Source organism: Micromonas pusilla (assembly GCF_000151265.4).
Source record: "Micromonas pusilla CCMP1545 genomic scaffold MICPUCscaffold_3, whole genome shotgun sequence".
In the NCBI taxonomy this organism is placed as follows: domain Eukaryota; kingdom Viridiplantae; phylum Chlorophyta; class Mamiellophyceae; order Mamiellales; family Mamiellaceae; genus Micromonas; species Micromonas pusilla.
The window spans coordinates 455841-474522 of record NW_003315884.1 but is presented as its reverse complement, the minus strand read 5'-3'; the positions used below and the strand labels follow the sequence as shown (position 1 = coordinate 474522).

The 18682-nt window shown below is 70.5% G+C and overlaps 3 protein-coding genes across 3 annotated transcripts; 1 reads left to right on the top strand and 2 right to left on the bottom strand.

Annotated features, from left to right (window-relative positions):
* Positions 1 to 139: 139 nt before the first annotated feature.
* Positions 140 to 14408, bottom strand: FLM (filamin like protein; the record flags this gene model as incomplete). Its single annotated transcript, XM_003056687.1, has 1 exon — positions 140 to 14408. The coding sequence occupies one exon, from the start codon at positions 14406 to 14408 to the stop codon at positions 228 to 230; it is 14181 nt and encodes a 4726-aa protein (XP_003056733.1). The 3' UTR covers positions 140 to 227.
* A 417-nt stretch (positions 14409 to 14825) lies between these two features.
* On the top strand, positions 14826 to 17741 carry MICPUCDRAFT_56092 (endonuclease/exonuclease/phosphatase; the record flags this gene model as incomplete). The annotated part of the gene is made up of 1 exon (XM_003057154.1): positions 14826 to 17741. The coding sequence occupies one exon, from the start codon at positions 14826 to 14828 to the stop codon at positions 17739 to 17741; it is 2916 nt and encodes a 971-aa protein (XP_003057200.1).
* A 169-nt stretch (positions 17742 to 17910) lies between these two features.
* Positions 17911 to 18600, bottom strand: MICPUCDRAFT_56091 (uncharacterized protein; the record flags this gene model as incomplete). The annotated part of the gene is made up of 1 exon (XM_003056686.1): positions 17911 to 18600. One exon carries the CDS (start codon positions 18598 to 18600, stop codon positions 17911 to 17913), a length of 690 nt encoding a protein of 229 aa, XP_003056732.1.
* Positions 18601 to 18682: the final 82 nt, after the last annotated feature.

Genomic DNA, 18682 nt, shown 5'->3' with positions numbered 1-18682 from the left:
ACGGCGCTGACCTACGAAACGTGCGGAGAAGATGCACATTTCGCTGGGCGATCCATCACGCAAAGATCATGAGATGTGAGAGACACGCCGCGCCGCCGACTCGAGTCTCGCCTTCGCCTCGGGTGATCTTATCATGGACTCTTTAAATTATTAGTCTCGTTTCAACGCGAGGTAGCTAGCATTCACTCGACGCCCCTATGTACCTATGTCGCTATGTATCTAATATCTCAATACCGCCGCTCGTAATCCGGCGGCGTGTCCAGCCTCGCACGCGGATCCCGGTACTGATCCCGCAGCCGCCTCTGACCGCCGTACGCGCTGTCCAGCGAATCCGCGGTGAGCTGCCGCGGCGGCGGCGGCGCCGGGCGCGGCCCGCCGCGCGTCGCAGGGTACACCTTATTCTTCTTCTTCTCTTTCTTCTTATCCCTCTTCCGATCGTCCCTGTGCGGGCGCTCGGGGTACATGATGTTGCGCGCGCCGCCTTCGCCTCTCTCGAGGTCGACGTCGCGCCCGCGCGCGTGCGGTTCGAACGACACGCGGTCGGGGCGCTGCCCGCGGATCCAATTCATGACCTGCGCGCGCTTCCGCTGCTGGTCGAAAATGCGCTTCGCCTCCATTTTCTCCCGGCGCGCCTCCTCCCACTCTCTTCTGCGTTCCATGTGCAGCTTCTTGCGCTCCTTGCGTCGCTTCTCCCGCTCCCTCTGACGCGGCCCGTGCCGGCGTCGATCCTCCGCCTTCTTCGCGCGTTGGTTCGCCGTATATCTCGAGTACAAAAAGTACAAGAAGATGAATCCGCTGCCCAAACCCGCGCCGAGGGCGATGTACGTCTGCGTCATGTCCTTCGGCGGCGCCGCGGGCGGCGGCGGCGGCGGCGACGGCACCGGAGGCGCGAGGGGCGGCGGCGGCGGCGGGCTCGGCGGCGGCGACGGACGCGGCGGCGCGTTGGCGTTGATCATGACGACGCCGAACGTGCTCCCGGCGCCGGGGCCGACGCCGGCGAACGCGTTCGTCGCCGAGGCGCTCGCCGTCGTCTCCGTCGACCGCGCGGTCGTCGCGCCGACGTCTTTCCACCCCGAGTACGACCCCCACCCGTCGTACGACACCGGGTCTTCGACCCACGTCGAGCTCGCGTTCGGAACGAAATTTTGAAGCGCGGCGCCGAGCCCGGCGTCGTAGAACCGAACGTCCGGATACCGCCCCGAGTTGTTCGCGTGGTTCCGCGCCGCCGCGTCGTACGACATCGTCACCGTCGTCGTCTTCATCGCGTCCGCGACCGCGGCGAAGTCCGGGTGGGACACGCCGAGGACGACGTAATCGCTCACGAGCCGCTCGCCGACCCCAGACGACGCGTACGCCGGCGTCGCGCCATACTTATTCCTCAGACGCTTCAACGAGCCGACCATCGCGCCCGTCGTCGCGTTAGGGAACGACGCGCCCGTCTTGGTCGAGTTGAAATCGAACGTCACGGACGCCTTCCCGGACGTAAGCGCGACCGCGAGCGGGAGCCCGACGTTCGCGGACGGCTCCGCGGTTCGAACCGCGATCGAGACGTGCGTCGCGTCCGCGACGAACGCTGGCGCGCCGGGGAGCAGCGTCGTCGCCGCCGCCGCGACGACCTCGTCCACCGCCGCGGTGATCGTCGCCGCCGCGCTCGCGACGAAGCCGGCGGACGCGGACGCGGCCAAACACGTGGACCGAGTGACCGCGAGAAGGTTCGACGCGAGCGCGATCGCGCACGCGGCCGCGACGGGGTCCGTCGCGCGCGAGGCTTCCGCCGTCAACGCCGTCACCGCGTCGATCGCGTTCGCCGTCGACGACGACGAATTAAACGTCACCGTCCGCGGATCCGACGAGAGATCCGACAGCGCGCACAGCGTCTGCGTCGCGCCCTCCGCGGTGCGTTCCGTGGTCGCAATCGCGTCCAGGATCGCGGCCGCGACGACGGCGTGCTGCGGCGCGATCTCGTCCGCGGCGACGCACGTCGTGTTCACGACGCCCGCGACGCCGGGACTCGCCTTGAACGCGGCGGCGTATTCGGTCGCCGCCTGTAACACTTGCGCGGCGGCGCCTCGGTCGACGTACGGCCGCAACACGTCCGCGATGAACGCGCGCGCGGTCGTGACGTTGTACCCCGCCGTGGAGATCTCGACCGCGGCGGCGCCGCCGCTCGGCGACGATAAGAGCCGTCGACGGCCCGCGGGCGGGTTCGGGTTCGACACCGTCACGGCGACTCTCGCCGTCGTCGCCGCGCCGTACGCGTCGGCGACGACGACTTCGATGTCGTGCGTTCCCGCGGGGAGGAGCGCGTCGATGACGTTGGACGCCTGCGGCGCGCTCAGCGGGCGGCGCGTGAGCGTCGCGCCGGCGCCGGTTTTCTTGTAGAACGTGTACGACAGCGGGAGGTGATCGGATTGGTCCGACCACCCGTCCGCGCGCGCGACGAAGCGGCCGAGACCGCCGAAGCCGCCGCTCGCGTCCCACAGCCGCGACGTCACCGCGGTCGAAAATGGCGAGGCCGTGGCCGTTATGGTACCGCCACGCGGCGGCGCGTTCGCGGTGACGACGACGTCCCCGTGCAGACCCGCGGCGTGCCCGCCGCCGCTCGCGCGGAACGTGTACGTCCGCCCCGGCGTCAGCGCGTCCTTCTTAATCGTCAGGAGCGCGTCCGCGAAGCCGAGCTCCGCGGCGGCGCCGAGGTTGAGCCCGCCGGCGACGCACGACCACGTCACGGAACACGCGCTCGCGCCCGTGGGGCAGTCGCGCACGTCCGCGCGGAGCGTCACGCGCTCGCTCGGGGAGACTAAGCCGGCGGACGGCCCGGAGACGACGATCGACGCGTTCGAAGCGCGCGACGCGGCGCCGACCAAAACGCTCGGGCCCGTCGCCGCCTTGACGCGCATCGCGACCGTCACGGACCGTCCCGCGACGCTCGGCTCTTTCGCGACGACGACGCTGAAGACGTATTCTTTGCCTGACGTTAACGTCGCGGCGGGGAGCGTTACCGTCGACGCCGTCGGGGAGTAAAACGTGCCGGGGACTTTATCCGCGGGTAAACCGCACGCGCCGCCCGAACTCAACGCGCACGACCACGCGTACGTGAACGAATACGGAGCGCCCTTCGTGTCCCTCGCGTCGTCCGGGTCGACCGGATCGACGCCGAGCAGGAGCGGCGCCCCGATGAATGCGGTTCGATCGACCCCGGTGATCGGGTTCGCGTCGATCGCGCCGACCGTGACCGTCGCGGACGCGGTGACGTCCGAGTAAAACCCCGGGTTCGTCCCGGACGACGTCCGCAGACGCCAGGTGTACTTGAACCCGCCGGCGAGAACCTTGGGGGGGACGTATAACGCCCGCGTTCGGAGCGTTTTGTTATACGCCACGTGCACATCGTTCGACGGAAAGTCCTTGGTCGTCAACACCGGACCGCCGATCAACGTCCACTCGTACGTCACGTTCGCGACCGCAGGGAACGACGCGCACGAGACGTCGGGGAGAGAGACGTCCGCCTCGAGCGAGAGCGCGTGCCCGCGTCGAATCGTCCGATCCTCGCCGCCCAGCACGCGCGCGATCGGCGTCGGGTACGCGCGCTTCACGAACCCGTGATGCACCTTGTGCGCGCTGCCGAGATAGTCCGTGACCTGGAGCGTGAGGTTGTAGGAAACGCCCGCGGTCATGACGTTAGAGCTCAGCGTCACGACGTCCGAGCTCGCCGCCGCCGCCGCCGCCGCCGCGGCTTTCAGCGCGGCGACGACGACGCCGACGTCCGCGGTCGCGTCGTTCGCGACGATCCCAAACTCGTATCGCAACTTTCGTCCGCCGCCGCCGGAGGACCCGGAGACGTCGAACGCGATGTTGTCGCACGGCCCGACCGCGCTCGGGGCGGATATCGACGCGACGGGGGGCGTGATCGAGCTCGGAGCGAGCAAACGCGTCACGCCGGTGGCGCCGTGCGAGCTTCCGCTCGCGTCGGCGATCACCCCGGGCATCAGCACGACGTGATCGCCGGGCGCGAGCGTCGCGTCCGGGCCGAAGTAGACGGAGAGCGTCTTGTCGTCCGCCCACGCGCACGTCGCGCCGGTGCCGACCGCGGTCGTCGTCGCGGTCGTGAGGACCGCGGCGCACGCGCGCGGGGCGGCGTCCGCGGGCGTCGCAAACGTCAGATCGAATTTCATCTTCCCGACGTCGACGCGCGCCGCCAGCAGCCGCGGCGCGGGCGCTCGCGCGACGTCCAGGACGAACGGCGCGCGGGTCGCCGCGACCGTTCGAACGAGCGCGTTCAGGTTGAACGACCCGACGACGGGCACGATGAAGCTCGCGTCGAAACCGCCGCCGGAGACGGCGGCGATCGTCGGCGTCACCGTGGCGCCGTTCACGCCGGGAATCGACAACGCGACGTCGCCGCCCGTCGCCTCCGTCGCGTTCGTCACGACGTTGTTGTGGTAGTCTCGCAGCACGAGAGCGACCGAGTTCGCGGTCGCGGCGGCGTGGAGGATCGTCCCGGTCGCGCCCACGCGCTCTTTCGCGATCACCCCGGGCGAGATGGTCGCTTTGAAGCTCGAGAGCACGACGACGCCGCTCGAGTGCGCGATCGACACGACGTGCGTCCCAACCTTACGCGGGGTGAACGTCGCGGCGTACGTCCCGTCCGCGTTCGCGGCGACGTTCGCGTCGATCGCGGACGCGCCCGTCGGCGGCGTCACGGTCATCGTCCACGTTTGATCGCCCGCGCTGTGCACGTTCCCGAGCGCGTCCATCGCGGTGAGCGTGAGTCGGTAGAGCTCGCCCGCGCGTCCCATCGTCGCCGCCGTCGCGAGCGGCGGCGACACGCTCGTGCTCGCCGCGTGCGCGCTCGGCGCGTGGACGACGACGACGTTCCCGACGTTCACGTCGACGCCGCCGTGCAGGGAGACGCGCGTCGCGTACGTCCCGGCGCGGTGCGCGGTGAACGAGAAATCGTAGTCGCCGTCGCCGTGATCGGTCGCGAACGCCGCGACGATTTCATCCGCGCCGTTGGAACGCTTCAGCGTCACTCGGTAGTAGTCCGCGCCTCTTCCCGCGGCGTACGCGGGGTTCGAGCCCACGTCGCGGCTCCGCAGGCGCAGCGTGCTCGTCGCGCCCGCGACCGCGTTCGCGGGCAGGTGCGTCGCGACGACTTTCGTCGCGTCCGTCTTATCCGCGGCGACGGCGAGACGAACGCTCCCGCGGCCGGCGTCGGTGAACGCCGCCCAGTTTCCCCCGAGCGCCTGCCAGCTTCCCGCGACGTTCACCTCGACGTACACGGAGTACTCCCCGGCGACGGTCGCGGTGACGTACACCGCGACGCGCCCTTCGGACGTGAGCTCCGTCCTGTGCGTCGCGTACGCGGCGCTCCCCGCGACGACGAGCGGGGTGACGCTGACGCGGACGAAGCTCGCGGCGGACGCGCCGAGAGGCGCGCCGTTGTCGTCCCTCGCCTCGATCAGCATCTTGAACGCCTCGTTCGCGACCGCGCCTCGAACGGCGGCGGCGGCGTTGATCGGTCGTAGGGTGCGATCGAGCGCGATGGTCTTCATCGCGTCCACGGGCCTGGAGGGCGTCACGAGAACGTCCCGCCCGGCGCCGGGGAGCGCGACGCCGTCCGCGAGCACTTTGACGTTGAGATAATACTGACTCGCGTGCGTCGGCGGCGTGTAGTACAGCGTCGTGACCCCGAAGCCGTAGTACGCCGCGCTCTGCGGGATCGCCGCGAGCGCGGCCGCGTTCGGCGCGCTCCCGCCGGACGTCGCCGCGAAGCGAAAGCTGTACGCGATCGGCCGGTCGCCGACGCGCGGGAGATCGTGCAGAATTTTGTTCCCGTGGGCATCCGCGGCGACGACGTTGACGACGCTCGCTTTGGTCATCGCCGCGGCGGTCGCTCCGGCGCCGTAGACGAGCGTGTTCGCCGCGCTCGGCGCCGCGGGCTTCACCACCGCGACGTACGTCTGGTTCGTCGACGGGTCGATCAGCGACGCGCCGTTCTTCGCGAAGTGGATCGAGAGCGCGCCGGATATCGTCGGCGTGAACGTGACGTTGTGCGTCCCGCGCGTCCCGACCACCGCGTGCGATTGCGAGTTGAACGTCACGCCGGAGACGGGGACCGAGGTCGTCGCGCCGTCGTCGTCGTTCGTGATCTTCAGCGTCAGCGTCCCGGAAGACACGTCGTTCGCGTCGTACCGCACGTTCCCGTATTTGTCCGTGAACTGCAGCGCGATCGAAGAGAGCTTTCCGGCGACGAACGGACCGACGGTGCCGCCGGTGACGCCGTCGCGCGCCGCAGACGCGGCGGGCGCGCGGCCGAACGCGACGTCGCCCGCGACGACGGTGAACGTGACGTTCTTCTTCGCGCCCGCGAGCTGCAGGCTCGCGACGTGAGTCCCCGGCGTCGTGAGCGCGTAGCTCCCGACGTACGTCCCGTCCGCGGCGTCCGCGAGGAGAACCTCGGTGAAAGCCCCGCCGGGCGCGGTCGGATCCAAAAACAATTTCACGGCGGCGCCGCCCGTCAAGACGCGGTTATTGTTGGCGTCAAACGCGGCGGCGACGACCGCGTACGTCGCGCCCGCGGACGTCGTCGGCACCCCGGCGCACGTCAGCGTGAACTTCGAGACGTCCGCCGCGCCCGCGACCACGGCGACGGCAGCGTTCGTCACGACGCCGGCGTCGAGCGCGACGCGAAGCGCGCCGGCGCCGACGACGCGCGGCGCGACGGCGACTTCGTACCAGCCGGGGGTATTCGCCACCGCGGTCGCGACGCCCTCGGCGACGTACCCGCCCGTGCTCGTGAACGCGTAGTACACCTTGTCGTCCGCGTGCGTCTGCACGTTCCCGAGCGCGTCTCTCACGACGACGTAGAACTTCTCCGTCGCGCCCGCGGCGACGCCGCCGCCGTCCACGGCGCACGCCGCCGGCGTCAACGCGCCGCATTCGATCGTGGAATGCGCCGCGGACGACGCCCCCGCGTTGACCGTCACTAAAAACGGCGACCCGGCGAAGTGCGTCGTCCCGTGCGTCACGGACAGCAAGTACTTCCCCGCGCGCGTCGGCGCGAATGACGCGGTGTACGTCCCGTCGCCGTTGTCCACGGGGACGGACGACACCAGCCCGTGCGTCGCGTTCGCGGTCCAGTCCGACGCGTTCGTTGACGAGGGGTTCGCGGAGGTCGCGACGCGTCCGACGACGCTAAACGCGGCGCCGGAGACGGGCGTGAGCGGGTTCCCGAGCGCGTCCCTCGCGGTGATCGTGAACGTCGTCGCGGTCCCCGCGGCGATCGGGAGGCCTCTCTCGCCGACGCCCGGGCCCGACGCGGTGCTGTTGACCGCGTCCGCGCTCCCGGCGACGACGACGGTGCCCTCGTAGTCCACCCCGAGCGCGACTTCGAAGCCGTAGAGCAGCACGCGAAGCGTGTGATTCCCGGGTCGCGTGACGTTGAACGTGCTGACGTACGTCTGGTCCATGACGTCGATCGTCGTGTTCGCGACGTACCCCGCCGACGCGTTCGCGCCCTGCGGGATGAGGACGCTCTCCACGATCGGCACCGCGCCGCCGAGGTAATGATGCGGGTGCAGCGCCGAGTCGAAGGCGGAGACGTACGCGCCGTCGCCCGCGGGGTTTCCCTTGGCGTCCTTCAGAAGCACGCGAATCGCGCTCGCCTCGCCGGCTTTGATCACGCGCACGGCGTCGCCCCACACCGTCGTCGTGTTGACGTACGGTGTCCCGGGCCGGACGTCGACGACCGTCTCCGACGAAGAGCCGCCGGTGAACGTGCACTTGAACGCGTGCTTCCCCGCGTCTCTCGGGTCGAAACGAGCGACGTAGTAGGTCGTCTCCAACCCGGCGACGCCGCTCGCGTGCGCTCGAGTGCGCCGCGTGATCGGCACGGACTCGACGTAACGCCCGCCGTCGACGGTGACGACGACGGCGAAGTCGTCCTTCGGAAACACTTTATAATCCACCTCGTTCCCGTGCGAATCGAGCGGTGTCACGGTGAAGACGATCGCCTCGTTGACGCGGCCGACGCCGTCGGCGACGTCCGCCGCCCACGCGACGCGGACGTCGGACGTCGCGCCCGAATACACGCGAACGGCGTGCACGCTGCTCAGCGGTCCGACGCCGCCGATCGGGCGGTCCGACGTCGGGTTCCCGGGCATCGGCCCGAGCATCCCGACGTACGACACGATCCCCGTGCGCGCGTGCGAGATGCTCACGGTGTACGTGCCGTCGCAGTCGTCGATGACGTTCGCCGTCATGGGCGCGCCGTCGCGCGTGATCTTCACGAGGCCTTTGCTCGGCTGCCCGGGCGGGCACACCACCGCGGCGTCCCAATCGTACTCCGCGCTGACGGGGTAATCCGCGCCCGCGTCCGTGACGAGCTCGATCGCGAACGAGGAACTCTGCCCCGCGTACCCGCCTCGGAGCGCCGGTCCGGTCATCCGCGACAACGCCGGGTTCACCGTCCAAAAGCTCGAGTGCGCGGCGACGGTGGTCACGTGCGGCGACCCGGTGACGTGCGCGCCGTCGAGCGTGACCGACACGGTGACGTCCCCCGCGGCGGTGCCTTTCCAGCTCGCGGAGAGGACGCCGTTTGATGAAAACGTCAGCGGCTTGACGACGACCGCGCGCGAGGACGGCGAGACCGAGAAGGCGAAGCGCGATGCGTCCGCGGCGGAGACGAAGTCCGCGTCGTTGCCGTCGGCGTCCACGGGGACGACGACGACGGGCAGATCGACGACCGCCATCGCGGCGCCGGACGCGCCGGACCCGGACAGCTTCGCGGTGACGTACGCGTTCGTCTTCACGATGGGCGCGACGTACGGCGAGGCGCCGACGGCGGCGGAGGCGCCCCCCGGGGCGCTGTCGACGACGGAGAGCGTCGAGACGAGCGCGCCGACCGTCGTGGGTTTGAACCTGATCACGTACGTCCCCGCGGTGTAGTTGGCGGCGGCGACGGCGTCGTGCGTTATCGTGAGCCCGGTGACCGCGACGGATCGCACCGTGGACTCGTAAATCTCGCCCACGCGCACGACGATCGCCGCGTGTAACGTCTTAGGACCAGACGTTACGAGCGACGCGTCGCCGACGACGGCGTTCCCCAACGCGTCGCGCGGCTGGACGCGAATCTCGTGAAACGCGCCGACCACCGCGGAGGTCGTGACGCCGGGGCCCCACACTTGGTAGTGCGACAGCGAGGCCGCCGCGGGCGCGACCACGATGGGCAGCGACGCCGCGGCGTTCGGCCCGATGTTCACGCCGTCGACCGCGATCCACAACGCGTAGGACCCCGCCTTCGTCGGCGTGAAGACAATCTGACGCACGCCCTCGCCGAGGTCCGTCGTCGTCGCGGTCACGACCGCGGCGCCGTTGATCGTCGTCGTGACCTCCACGGCGTCGGAGAAACTCTCGTGCGTCGCGTCGTTGTTGTACGCGTCGCGTAGACGCACGACGAGCATCTGTTTCACGCCGGCGACGAACACGACGTTCGGCCCCGCCTGCGTCAGCATCGAGTGCGGCCCGAGAGCCTTCACACTTCGCTCCACCGCGCACGACTGGTAGCCGCTCACGCTCGTCGCGCCGCACACCTGACCGTCCGTCGTCGTCCTGCGCGTCACCACCTGCGTCACGACGTACGCCGCGGACTTGGACGCGACCGCGCGCCCGGGGTTGACCTTCACGCTGAACGGGCTGCCCTTGACGTGCGACCCGCCGAGTTTCACCGCGATCGAGTACGGCGACACGAACCCGTGCGCGTCCCGCAACGCCACGTTCGACGCCCACGTGACGACGTACCCGCCGCCGCTAGCCTCGGCGCGCTTCACCACGCTCGTTATGGACGCGGAGCTCGACGGCGTCGCAGTGACGACGAAATTATCCGTCACCGCGGGCGACTGCGTCACTTTATGCGTCGTCATCGGTCGAATCACAAACGTCGAGGCGACCCCCGCGACGGCGGGCGAGTCCGTTCCCTCCGCGAACGTCTCCGCCGCGGACGTCGCCGCCGCGGTCACCACGACGCTGAACGGCGACCCGGCGACGTGCGAAGACCCGAGCTTGACCTCGTGCGAGAACGTGCCCGTCTCCCACGCGACGTACGACACCGCGTACGTGCCGTCGCCGTTGTCGACGACGTCGCCGGAGACGACGCGCGTCCCGGCGCCCCACCGCGGGACGAGCACGCGCGACGAGATGGCGTCGCCGCCGACGCCGACGACGTTTCCGCTCGCGTCCTTCACGGTGACGACGAACGTGGCCGCGACGCCGGAGATGGCCGCGGTCGCGCCCGTGCCGGCGGTGACGGCCGCGACCGAGGACGCGCCGGCGCGGTAGACGAGGCCGCCGAACGGGGAGTTTTTCGCGCCCGCCCAGTTCCCGCCCGAGTCGCGCAGCTCCACCGTCGCCACCGCGCTCGTCGTCGGGACCGTCGCGGTCCATCGCACGGTGAACCGCCCGAGGCTCGCGCTGAGCGATACCGCGGCGCTGAACGACGCGTCAGAGTTGAGCTTGGCGCGGCAGTCCGCGGTCGTCAGACCGGACGTGACCGCGTTCCCGTGCGCGTCCCTCGCGTAGACAAACGCCTCGGACGCGACGCCGGCGACGCCGCCGTAGACGCCGACGCCCTCCACGATCGAGTTCGCGATGTTCAGAGGGCCGTGCGTCACGGTGAACGTCTTCACGCCCTCGAGTATCGTCGCGCCGTTCAGTTTGAACGTCACCGTGTACGACCCCGCGATCGTGGGGGTCATCGACACGTCGTAGTACCCGCCCGCGGCGTTGGGCGTCAGCGCGGCGGTCTTCTCCAACGCGGCGCCCGCGGCGGCGTCCTGCGCGTTGACGACGCTCACCTTGAACGCGTCGCCGCCGAACAAACGCGCGTCGTAGCACCGCGCGTTGCCTTTCGCGTCGAACGCCTCTATCTTCGTGGTGATCGTCGACCCCGCGACCGCGGACGCGGGGAAGAGCGTCGTCCGCGACGGCCGCGACGTCGCCGCCGACGCGACGCCGGCGTAGACGGTCACCGTCTTCGGCCACGTCCCCTTGATCGCGACCGCGCCGGGCGCTTTCACGTCGAGCGCGTACGTCCCCGTCTCCACCGGGGTGTACGTCACGCGGTACGAGCCGTCGGCGTTATCTCTCGTGACGTCCGTGGCGTCCGCGCCCGCGGCGCCGACCGTTTTCCGAACGATCGTCAGCGTCGTCGACCCGGCGGTCGCGGGCGTGAACGTCACGTCGAAGGCGATGCCGCCCGCGCCGAGGCTCACGCCGTTCGCGTCCACCGCGTTGATCGTGAACGCGTTCGTCGCGCCCGCGATCGCGGTCGCGAGCGCGTCGCCCTCGGCGTACGTCTTCGTGTAATCCACGCCGCCGACCGCCGCCGCCGCCTGGACCGCCACCGGGGACGTCCCGACGTGCGCGCCTCCCAACGTGACGTACAGCGAGTACGTGCCCACCACCGTGGGCGTGTACGTCACGAGGTACGTCCCGTCGCCGTTGTCCGTCAACGTCGTGGACGCGCTCGAGAGCGACGCCTCCGCGACCGCGGACGTGCTGGAGTGCGCGCGGAGCGTCGCGCAGATCGCGTCGCCGCCGGCGGTTTTATGATTCCCGCGCGCGTCCTTCGCTCGCACGACGACCGATCCCGCGGTGTTCACGACGACGCCGCCGAGCGCGACGCCACTTAGCTCGCTCGAGCCCGCGTGCGTGACCCCCGGCGACACCGGGATCGTGAACGGGCCGCCGCGGACCGGAACCCCGGCGCGTTCGATGGACAGTTTCAACGTCCCCGCCTGCTCAACCGCGTAGGACCCTTCGTACCGTCCCGTCGTCGCGTCCCACGCGAACGCGTACGCGCTCGACGCGATCGCGGTCACCACCCCGGGCTGACACCCGGGCTCCCCCGCGGCGTTCTTCGACGTCGTCAGCGTCACGGTGGTGGCGACGCCGTCGTCCGACGTCAACGCGTTGCCGTGCGCGTCGCGCGGCGTCACGAAAAACGTCGCTCGCTCGCCGGCGGTAGCCGCTCTCAATCCGGCACCCCCCGCGATGCTCGCCGACATAGACGCGGTCGACCCGCGCGCGATCGTCAGCGCGGACCCGCCGCCGGGAACGACGACGCCGTCGACGAAGTATTCGATCGCGTACGCGTCCGCCCTGGCGATGTTGAACGCGAACGAGTGCGATCCAGTGAGAGGGTCGTACGTCGCCGCCGCCCGGAACGTCGCGTTCACCCCTCCCCGCGCGCCGGTGAACGACGCGACGATCCGCGATGAAGCGCTGCGATCGACCATCACCGGGTTCCCGATCGCGTCGTACGTCTTCAGGACGACGACGCCGTCGACGCCCGCGGCGACGGTCCACGGCGCGTTCGCACCGGCTGAATTTTTGATCGTCGTCCGCGAGTGGTCGATCGCGCCCGCGACGACCGTCACGGTCGCGCCCCCCCCACCCCCCACGACGCTCGCGACGCCGCCCACCGTCTGCGTCACCACGACGGTGTACGTCCCCGCGTGCTGCAACGTGTACCCGACCGAGTGCGAAAAGTCCACCGAGTTCGCGACGTACGCGAGCGCCCGGTCGTTCACCACCACTTGGCCGTTCGAGACGCCCGGGCTACGCGACGTCGCGCACGTCACTCTCGCGGTGTACGACACCTCCGCGCGGCTCCTCGCCTCCGTGAGCGCGTTCCCGTGCGTGTCCTTCGGCACCGCGTTGACTTTCAGGCTCGACCCCGCGGCGATGACCGCGGACACGCCCGAGCCGGTCACCGCGGACGTCGACGCCGCGATCGGCGTCGCCGGCGCCACGACCACCGGAGGCACGCACACCAGCCCGGTCGTGTTGCTCACCGCCGTCTGCGACACGCACAGCTGGACGCCGCCTATCGTGATGCGCACGTCGTACGTCCCCGTCGTCGTCAGCGTGACCGCGGCGGTGTGGCCGAACCCGGCGCCGACGCCTTCGAACGTCCTCGTCACCGCCGCCGTCGCGGCGATCCCTCCGCCGCCGCCTCGTCGCGCGTACGTCACGACCAGCGCCGCCGCCGGCGACAGCGTCGCGACGTTCCCGTGTGTATCTCTCAAGTCCACGCCAAAGTTGATCGTATCGCCCGCGATGAAGTCGTACGACGTCGGCGGCGGGTTCGGGAGCTGCGCCGCGCCCGCGGGCGGGGACGTCCCGCTCTTATACGCCCTCGTCGTCAATCCCGCGCGCGTGCCATTCAGCTGGTTCACCGGCGCGCCGCCGCCGATCGCGATCGTGAGCGGCGCCGAGGTGATCAGGACGTCGTCTAACACGACGCTGACCTCGTACGACCCCGCGTTCGTCTTGTTGAATGAAAAGTGCCGCTCGCGCGTGCTCCGCTCGACGCTCGAGACAGTGAGCTGTTCGTACGCCGCCGCGGCGCCCGTCGGCGCGACGCCGTTGACGCCGAGGTATCGCAGCTTCGCGGCGACGCCGCCGTGTATGGTCACTCCGTCGTACCGCAGCCACACGTTGCTCGCCGCGTCCGCGGCGACGTCCAGGTCCAAGTCTAAGTCCGCGGAGGATTTGATTCGAAACACCGCCGAGTCCCCGGCGACGAACGTCGCGGGGCGAATCACGTCGTAATGCGACGGCGCCGCGCCGTCCGCGACCACCTTAAACACCGGCGCGTACCCCGTCTTGTTCGCGCCGTGAAACGCGACCCTCATCTCGAACGTTCCCGTGCTCATCGGGACGAACAGGACGTCGTAGTCCCCGTCGGCGCGATCCTCCACCGTCGTCGCGACGACGTCGCCGTGGTCGTGCACGATTGGGACGCACGCGGGGCACGACTGCGCGAAGATCACGGGCACGATGCTCGCGGCGTCGCCTCCCGACGTCTGCTTGACCCCCGCGGCGTCGTATCCGGATATGCGCACGCGCGTCGTTCGGCGCACGGAGACGGACGCCGGGAGCGACGACAGCGTCGAGCGCGTCCCGTCGATCGTCGCACCGTCGGCGAAGGGCGCGAGGCTCAGGAGGGTCAGCGCCGCGAGGCTTAGCGCGCGGAGCGCGGCGGCGGCGGCGTTTCTCGCGCCGCGCGCGCGTCGCGCGGGCGTCTCGGGGCGTCGCGTCGCGTCGTCGCGCGTATCGCGCGCCGGTCGCCCGCGGCCTCGCCGTTTTTCGCGTCGTCCGCTGAATCGACACGCCGCCTCGCGCGCGACGACATCGGTGGATGAGCAAGCATCGCGAGCGCCGTCGCGGGAGCGCGCGATGGCGCCTTCCCGCGCGTCCTCGCGCGCGTCGACGCTCGCGGTCGACCGCGACGATCCAAATACCCCCCAACGCGAGCGATCGCGGCGTCGCGCGGCCTCGGGAGCGTCCGAGACGCGCCCGCCGCCGCTCGCCGCGGGCGTCTCGGGACGACCCGTCTCGCGGAGCATTGCGTCTTCGGAAGCGCGCGTCATCCGCCGCTCCGATGCGGTCCTCACGCGATGCGACGCCCGGTATCGGGCGAACGCGCGACAGATATCATCTCAAAAGAACGCGATACGAGCACAGCGCGCGTCGAACGCGTCGTCGGTATCGCCGTGCGAGCGCGCGCGGTCGCTCGTCGCGCGCGCTGCTCAGTGTCCAGAGGGGGAAGGCAGAACCGTTTAAGCACGCTTCGCAAGCAGAACGGCATCCGAGTCGAGCGATTTTCACGAGTCACAGACGGTCGAAACGCATCGACCCACAACCTGCCGCGGCTTCGACACCAGAATTGCTTCTCGCCGGGTGCCTAACTTTTTGTCGGGTCGTGGTCGGCGATTGTGTGCACCCCCCCGCAGAGTCGCGCGCGCGCGCGCTCGCCGGCTGTCATGGCCCTCGCGAACGCGACGTTCGCGCTCGCGAGCGCGTGCTCGAAGACGTCGCTCGCGACGTGGACGAAGATGGTCGAAGAGAACGGCGGACGGCTCGTCGCGCGCGGCGCGAGACTGGACGCGGACGCGCGCGTGACGCACGTCGTATTCGTCGACGCCGCGTCGCACTCGACGCCGGCGGCGACGCGCGCGACGATCGAGGCCCTGCCGTTCGCGTGCCGCGGCGTCGTCCCCGGGCGCGCTCCTCCGATGCTCCTCGCGAAGACGTGGCTCGTGGAGAGCTGCAAGCGGCACGCGAGAGGGGAGCCGCCCGCGGCGTTCGAATCGCACGAGCTGTCGCGCGACGCTTCGAACGAGGGCGGCGGCGTCCGCGCGCCGCTCGCGACGGTGCAGCCGGACGCGGACGCGCTCCCCGCGCGTCGCGGCGGCGGCGGCGCGACGAAATCGCCGCGGCGATCGGCGATCGACGACGACGACGCGGTCCGCGTGCTCGACGCGCTGACGTCGGCGGCGACGGCTCGCGACCTGGACGCGTCGCGAGATCCACACGACCTGCGTTCCGCGTGCGTCGCCGCGACGTTACGAGAGGCGTGCGCGTCCCTGCGCGAGTATCGACCGAATCGTCGCATGACGAGCCGCGCGGACTTCGACCGGTTCGCGTCGCAGGGGTATCCCGGGTTCGTGGGGAGGACGTGCGCGGCGCGCGACGTCGTCGAGGACGCGATGGGCGCGACGTGGGACGCGCGCGACGCGTCCGATCACGACGCCGCCGCCGCCTTTGCCGCCGCCGCGGCCACGTCAAAAGCGGGGAAACGCCGACGCGTCCGCGGCGAGGATCGCCTGTCGACGCTCCCGCCCGAGGTGCTGCGGAGGTGCCTGGACGGCCTCGCGATGCTCGACGTGTTGGCGGCCGCGGCGACGTGCCGCGGGCTCGCCGCCGCGGCGCTCGGGGATCGACTCGCGACGACGACGGCGGCGGCGGCGGCGGCCTCGCCGCCGTGGCCGTCGCGACGCGGCGGCGTCGGCGCCGTGCGGGCGCTGAGGGTGATGACGTGGAACCTGAAGAACAACGACCCGGACCCGAGCAGACGGTTCGCGAACCAGCCCGGCGCGGGCGCGAAGGACGGAGGGTGGCACTGGCACTCGCGCGCGCCGCTCGTGTCGCGCGTGATTCAAAACGAAAAGCCGCACGTGTTGTGCGTCCAGGAGGACATGCTGTCGATGACCCGGGAAGTGTTCGCGTCCAGGGAGATGCGCGCGGCGTCGTGCCTGGAGTATTCGTGCTTTCCGTCCCCGGTGGGCGGCGAGCGCGGCGCGGACGACCGCGTGTTGTTGGAAGCGAACGACGACTACGACGGCGAGCCGGGCGCGGTCTCGATCGAGATCGCGAAGCTCGTCAGGAGTAAAGGGCGGTGGGAGCAGTGCGGGGTGTGGTGGCGGCGCGACACGTTCGATTTGATCGAAGCGGGACAGTTCGAGTGGGTGGACGGGAGGTTCTTCGCGGCGTACGAAGCGTGTCTCGAACGCGGCGGCGGCGGCGGCGGCGGCGGCGGCGGCGACGCGACGTGGACGCGAAAAGGGAAGATGGGGTACGGCCTCGACGCGCACATGATCCCGATGACGTGGGCGCTTCTGAGACTGAAAGACGGCGAAGGAGGCGAGTCCGGCGCGAGCGGTGACGAGGGCCGCAGGTTCTTGTGCTGCAGCACGCACATCGAGAGCGGGCACGACTGGTCCTCGGACGTGCCCGCGAAAATTCGAAGCTCGAAGTGCATCCGCGCCGCGGTCGGCAGGTTACAGCAGAAGTTCGGCGCGGACGTGCCGCTGATACTCGCGGGGGATCTGAACCAGCAGAAGGTGCAGCAGCAGTACCGTCAGCTCACGGGCGAGGGACGCGCGTTGTGGCGCGGGATGACCGCGCTGGCGCCTCCCTCGAACGCGGAGAAGGGTAAAGGCGGCGGCGGCGGCGGCGGCGGCGGCGCGTCGCGGTTCAACTTCGCCCCTCTCGACGCGTCCAAAGACGAGGACGACCGCCGCCGCGACCTCGTGGACGTGTTCGACGCGCTGGACGTCGACCGACCAGACGCCCGGTTCGAACCGCACGGCTCCACGTCCGTCGCGGAGCGAACCGTCCGCTCAGGCGGCCACCCCGGGACGACGTGGCACGACTGGAACGGCCCTCAGCACGCGCAGATGATCTCGCGGTTCATGGCCGCGGACAACCAGGGCGCGAAGCACCACGCGCAGCTGACGCACGCCGACGAGGCGGAGCTCGCGGAGGGGGTGTTGGACTCGTGGCGCGCTCGCGACGCGCGATTCACGACGCGGACGCGCGCGGGGTGGGGACGGTCGGTCGCGGACGCCGCGGGCGTCGGCGGCGGCGGCGGCGGGAAGGTCGGCGGCGCGGCCGGGACGTCGAAGCGTCTTCGCGGCGCGGCGGGGCACCAGAAACATATCGACCACATCTACGTCGCGCGAGGGGACGGCGTCCGCGACGACGCGCGATCGGACGTGCAACCCAAGGTGCGCGTCGTCGACGCGCGCGTCGTGACGGCCGTCAACAGCGAACGTCTGCGTCACCTGTCGGTCTCGTCGTCGTCGTCGTCGTCGTTGGAGTCGTCGTCGTCCTTGTCCGCGTCCGCGTCGTCCGCGTCGCTCGACACGCGGTGCGTCTGCGGCGCCGCGGCCGCCGCGGTCGCGAGAGGCGACCCGCCGTGGTCGCGGTCGGTCGCGGACGCGTGCACGTGCGGCGAGTTCGGCGTCTGGGCGAGCGACCACTTCCCGGTGGTGGCGGATCTGCGCGCGAGCTATTCGAAAGGCGAGCGGAAGCCGCGGTCGCGTCGCGGCGAGCGGGAGCGCGCGCACGGGTCGCCGACGCGAGGGGGGACATGGGGGACGGAGTCGCAGGAGTGAGTGACGAGAGAGGCGCGAGACGTAGTGCGCGCGCGGGTGGCGAAGGAGCGAGCGAGCGGCGGATGGACGAGCCGCGGCGCGACGGGTGCCGACGACGATCGACGTCGACTCGTTTGTCTCTACGACGAAGCGCCTCTATCACCCTCCCACCCCCCGCCCCGTCTCTATCCTACGCCCCAACCCTCGGCGGTATCTTCGGCAACGAGATGTTCTTCCCCCCCCTGATGCTCTCCTCTTGCGCCTTGTTCATGTAGTCGTTGATCTCCCCCGGGGTCATCCCCGCGTACGGGTCCCCGTCCGGGGCTTCTTTGCTAATAAATTTTTCGATCTCCTCGGGGCTCATCCCTTCGAACGGATCGAGCGTCTCGTCGTTGAAGCTCCTCCCCTCTAACGCGCGTTGGATCCCGACCCGGTTCGCCGCGAGCTCCGCGGCGGCTTCCTCTTTCGTGAGTTTCGTGTCGTAGTACCTCTTCGCGCGGCTGCCGACGAGGAACGCGACCGCGCCCGCGAAGGCGACCCAGTAGAGCTTCTGCCACGCCGGCATCGGGCCTTCCTTCCTCTCGCCGCTCAGGACCGCGGACTCCCACGGGAACATGATCCCCGCGAGAGGGTGCGCCGGGGTCGGGCGTTTCGTTTTCTCCTCGCCCGCCGCGCTCGTCTCGCGCGCGGCGGCGGCGGCGGCGGACGTCGGCGGCGGCGGCGGCGAAGGTCTTTTCCCGTCGCTCGTCGCGAGCCATCGACGAGACGCGCCCGCGGCGAGGGCTTCGGCGTCGCCTCGCGCGAGCGCGCCGCCTCGCGCGTCCGCCGCGCGCTCGACCGCGGCTCTCCCGAGTCTCCGGACCGCGTGACGAAGCGACATCGCGTCTGATGACTCGCGCGGAGCGGGAGTGAGCCCGCGGAAGCGCGATCGCCGTCAACATCGTGGAAATACAGCTTGCAGC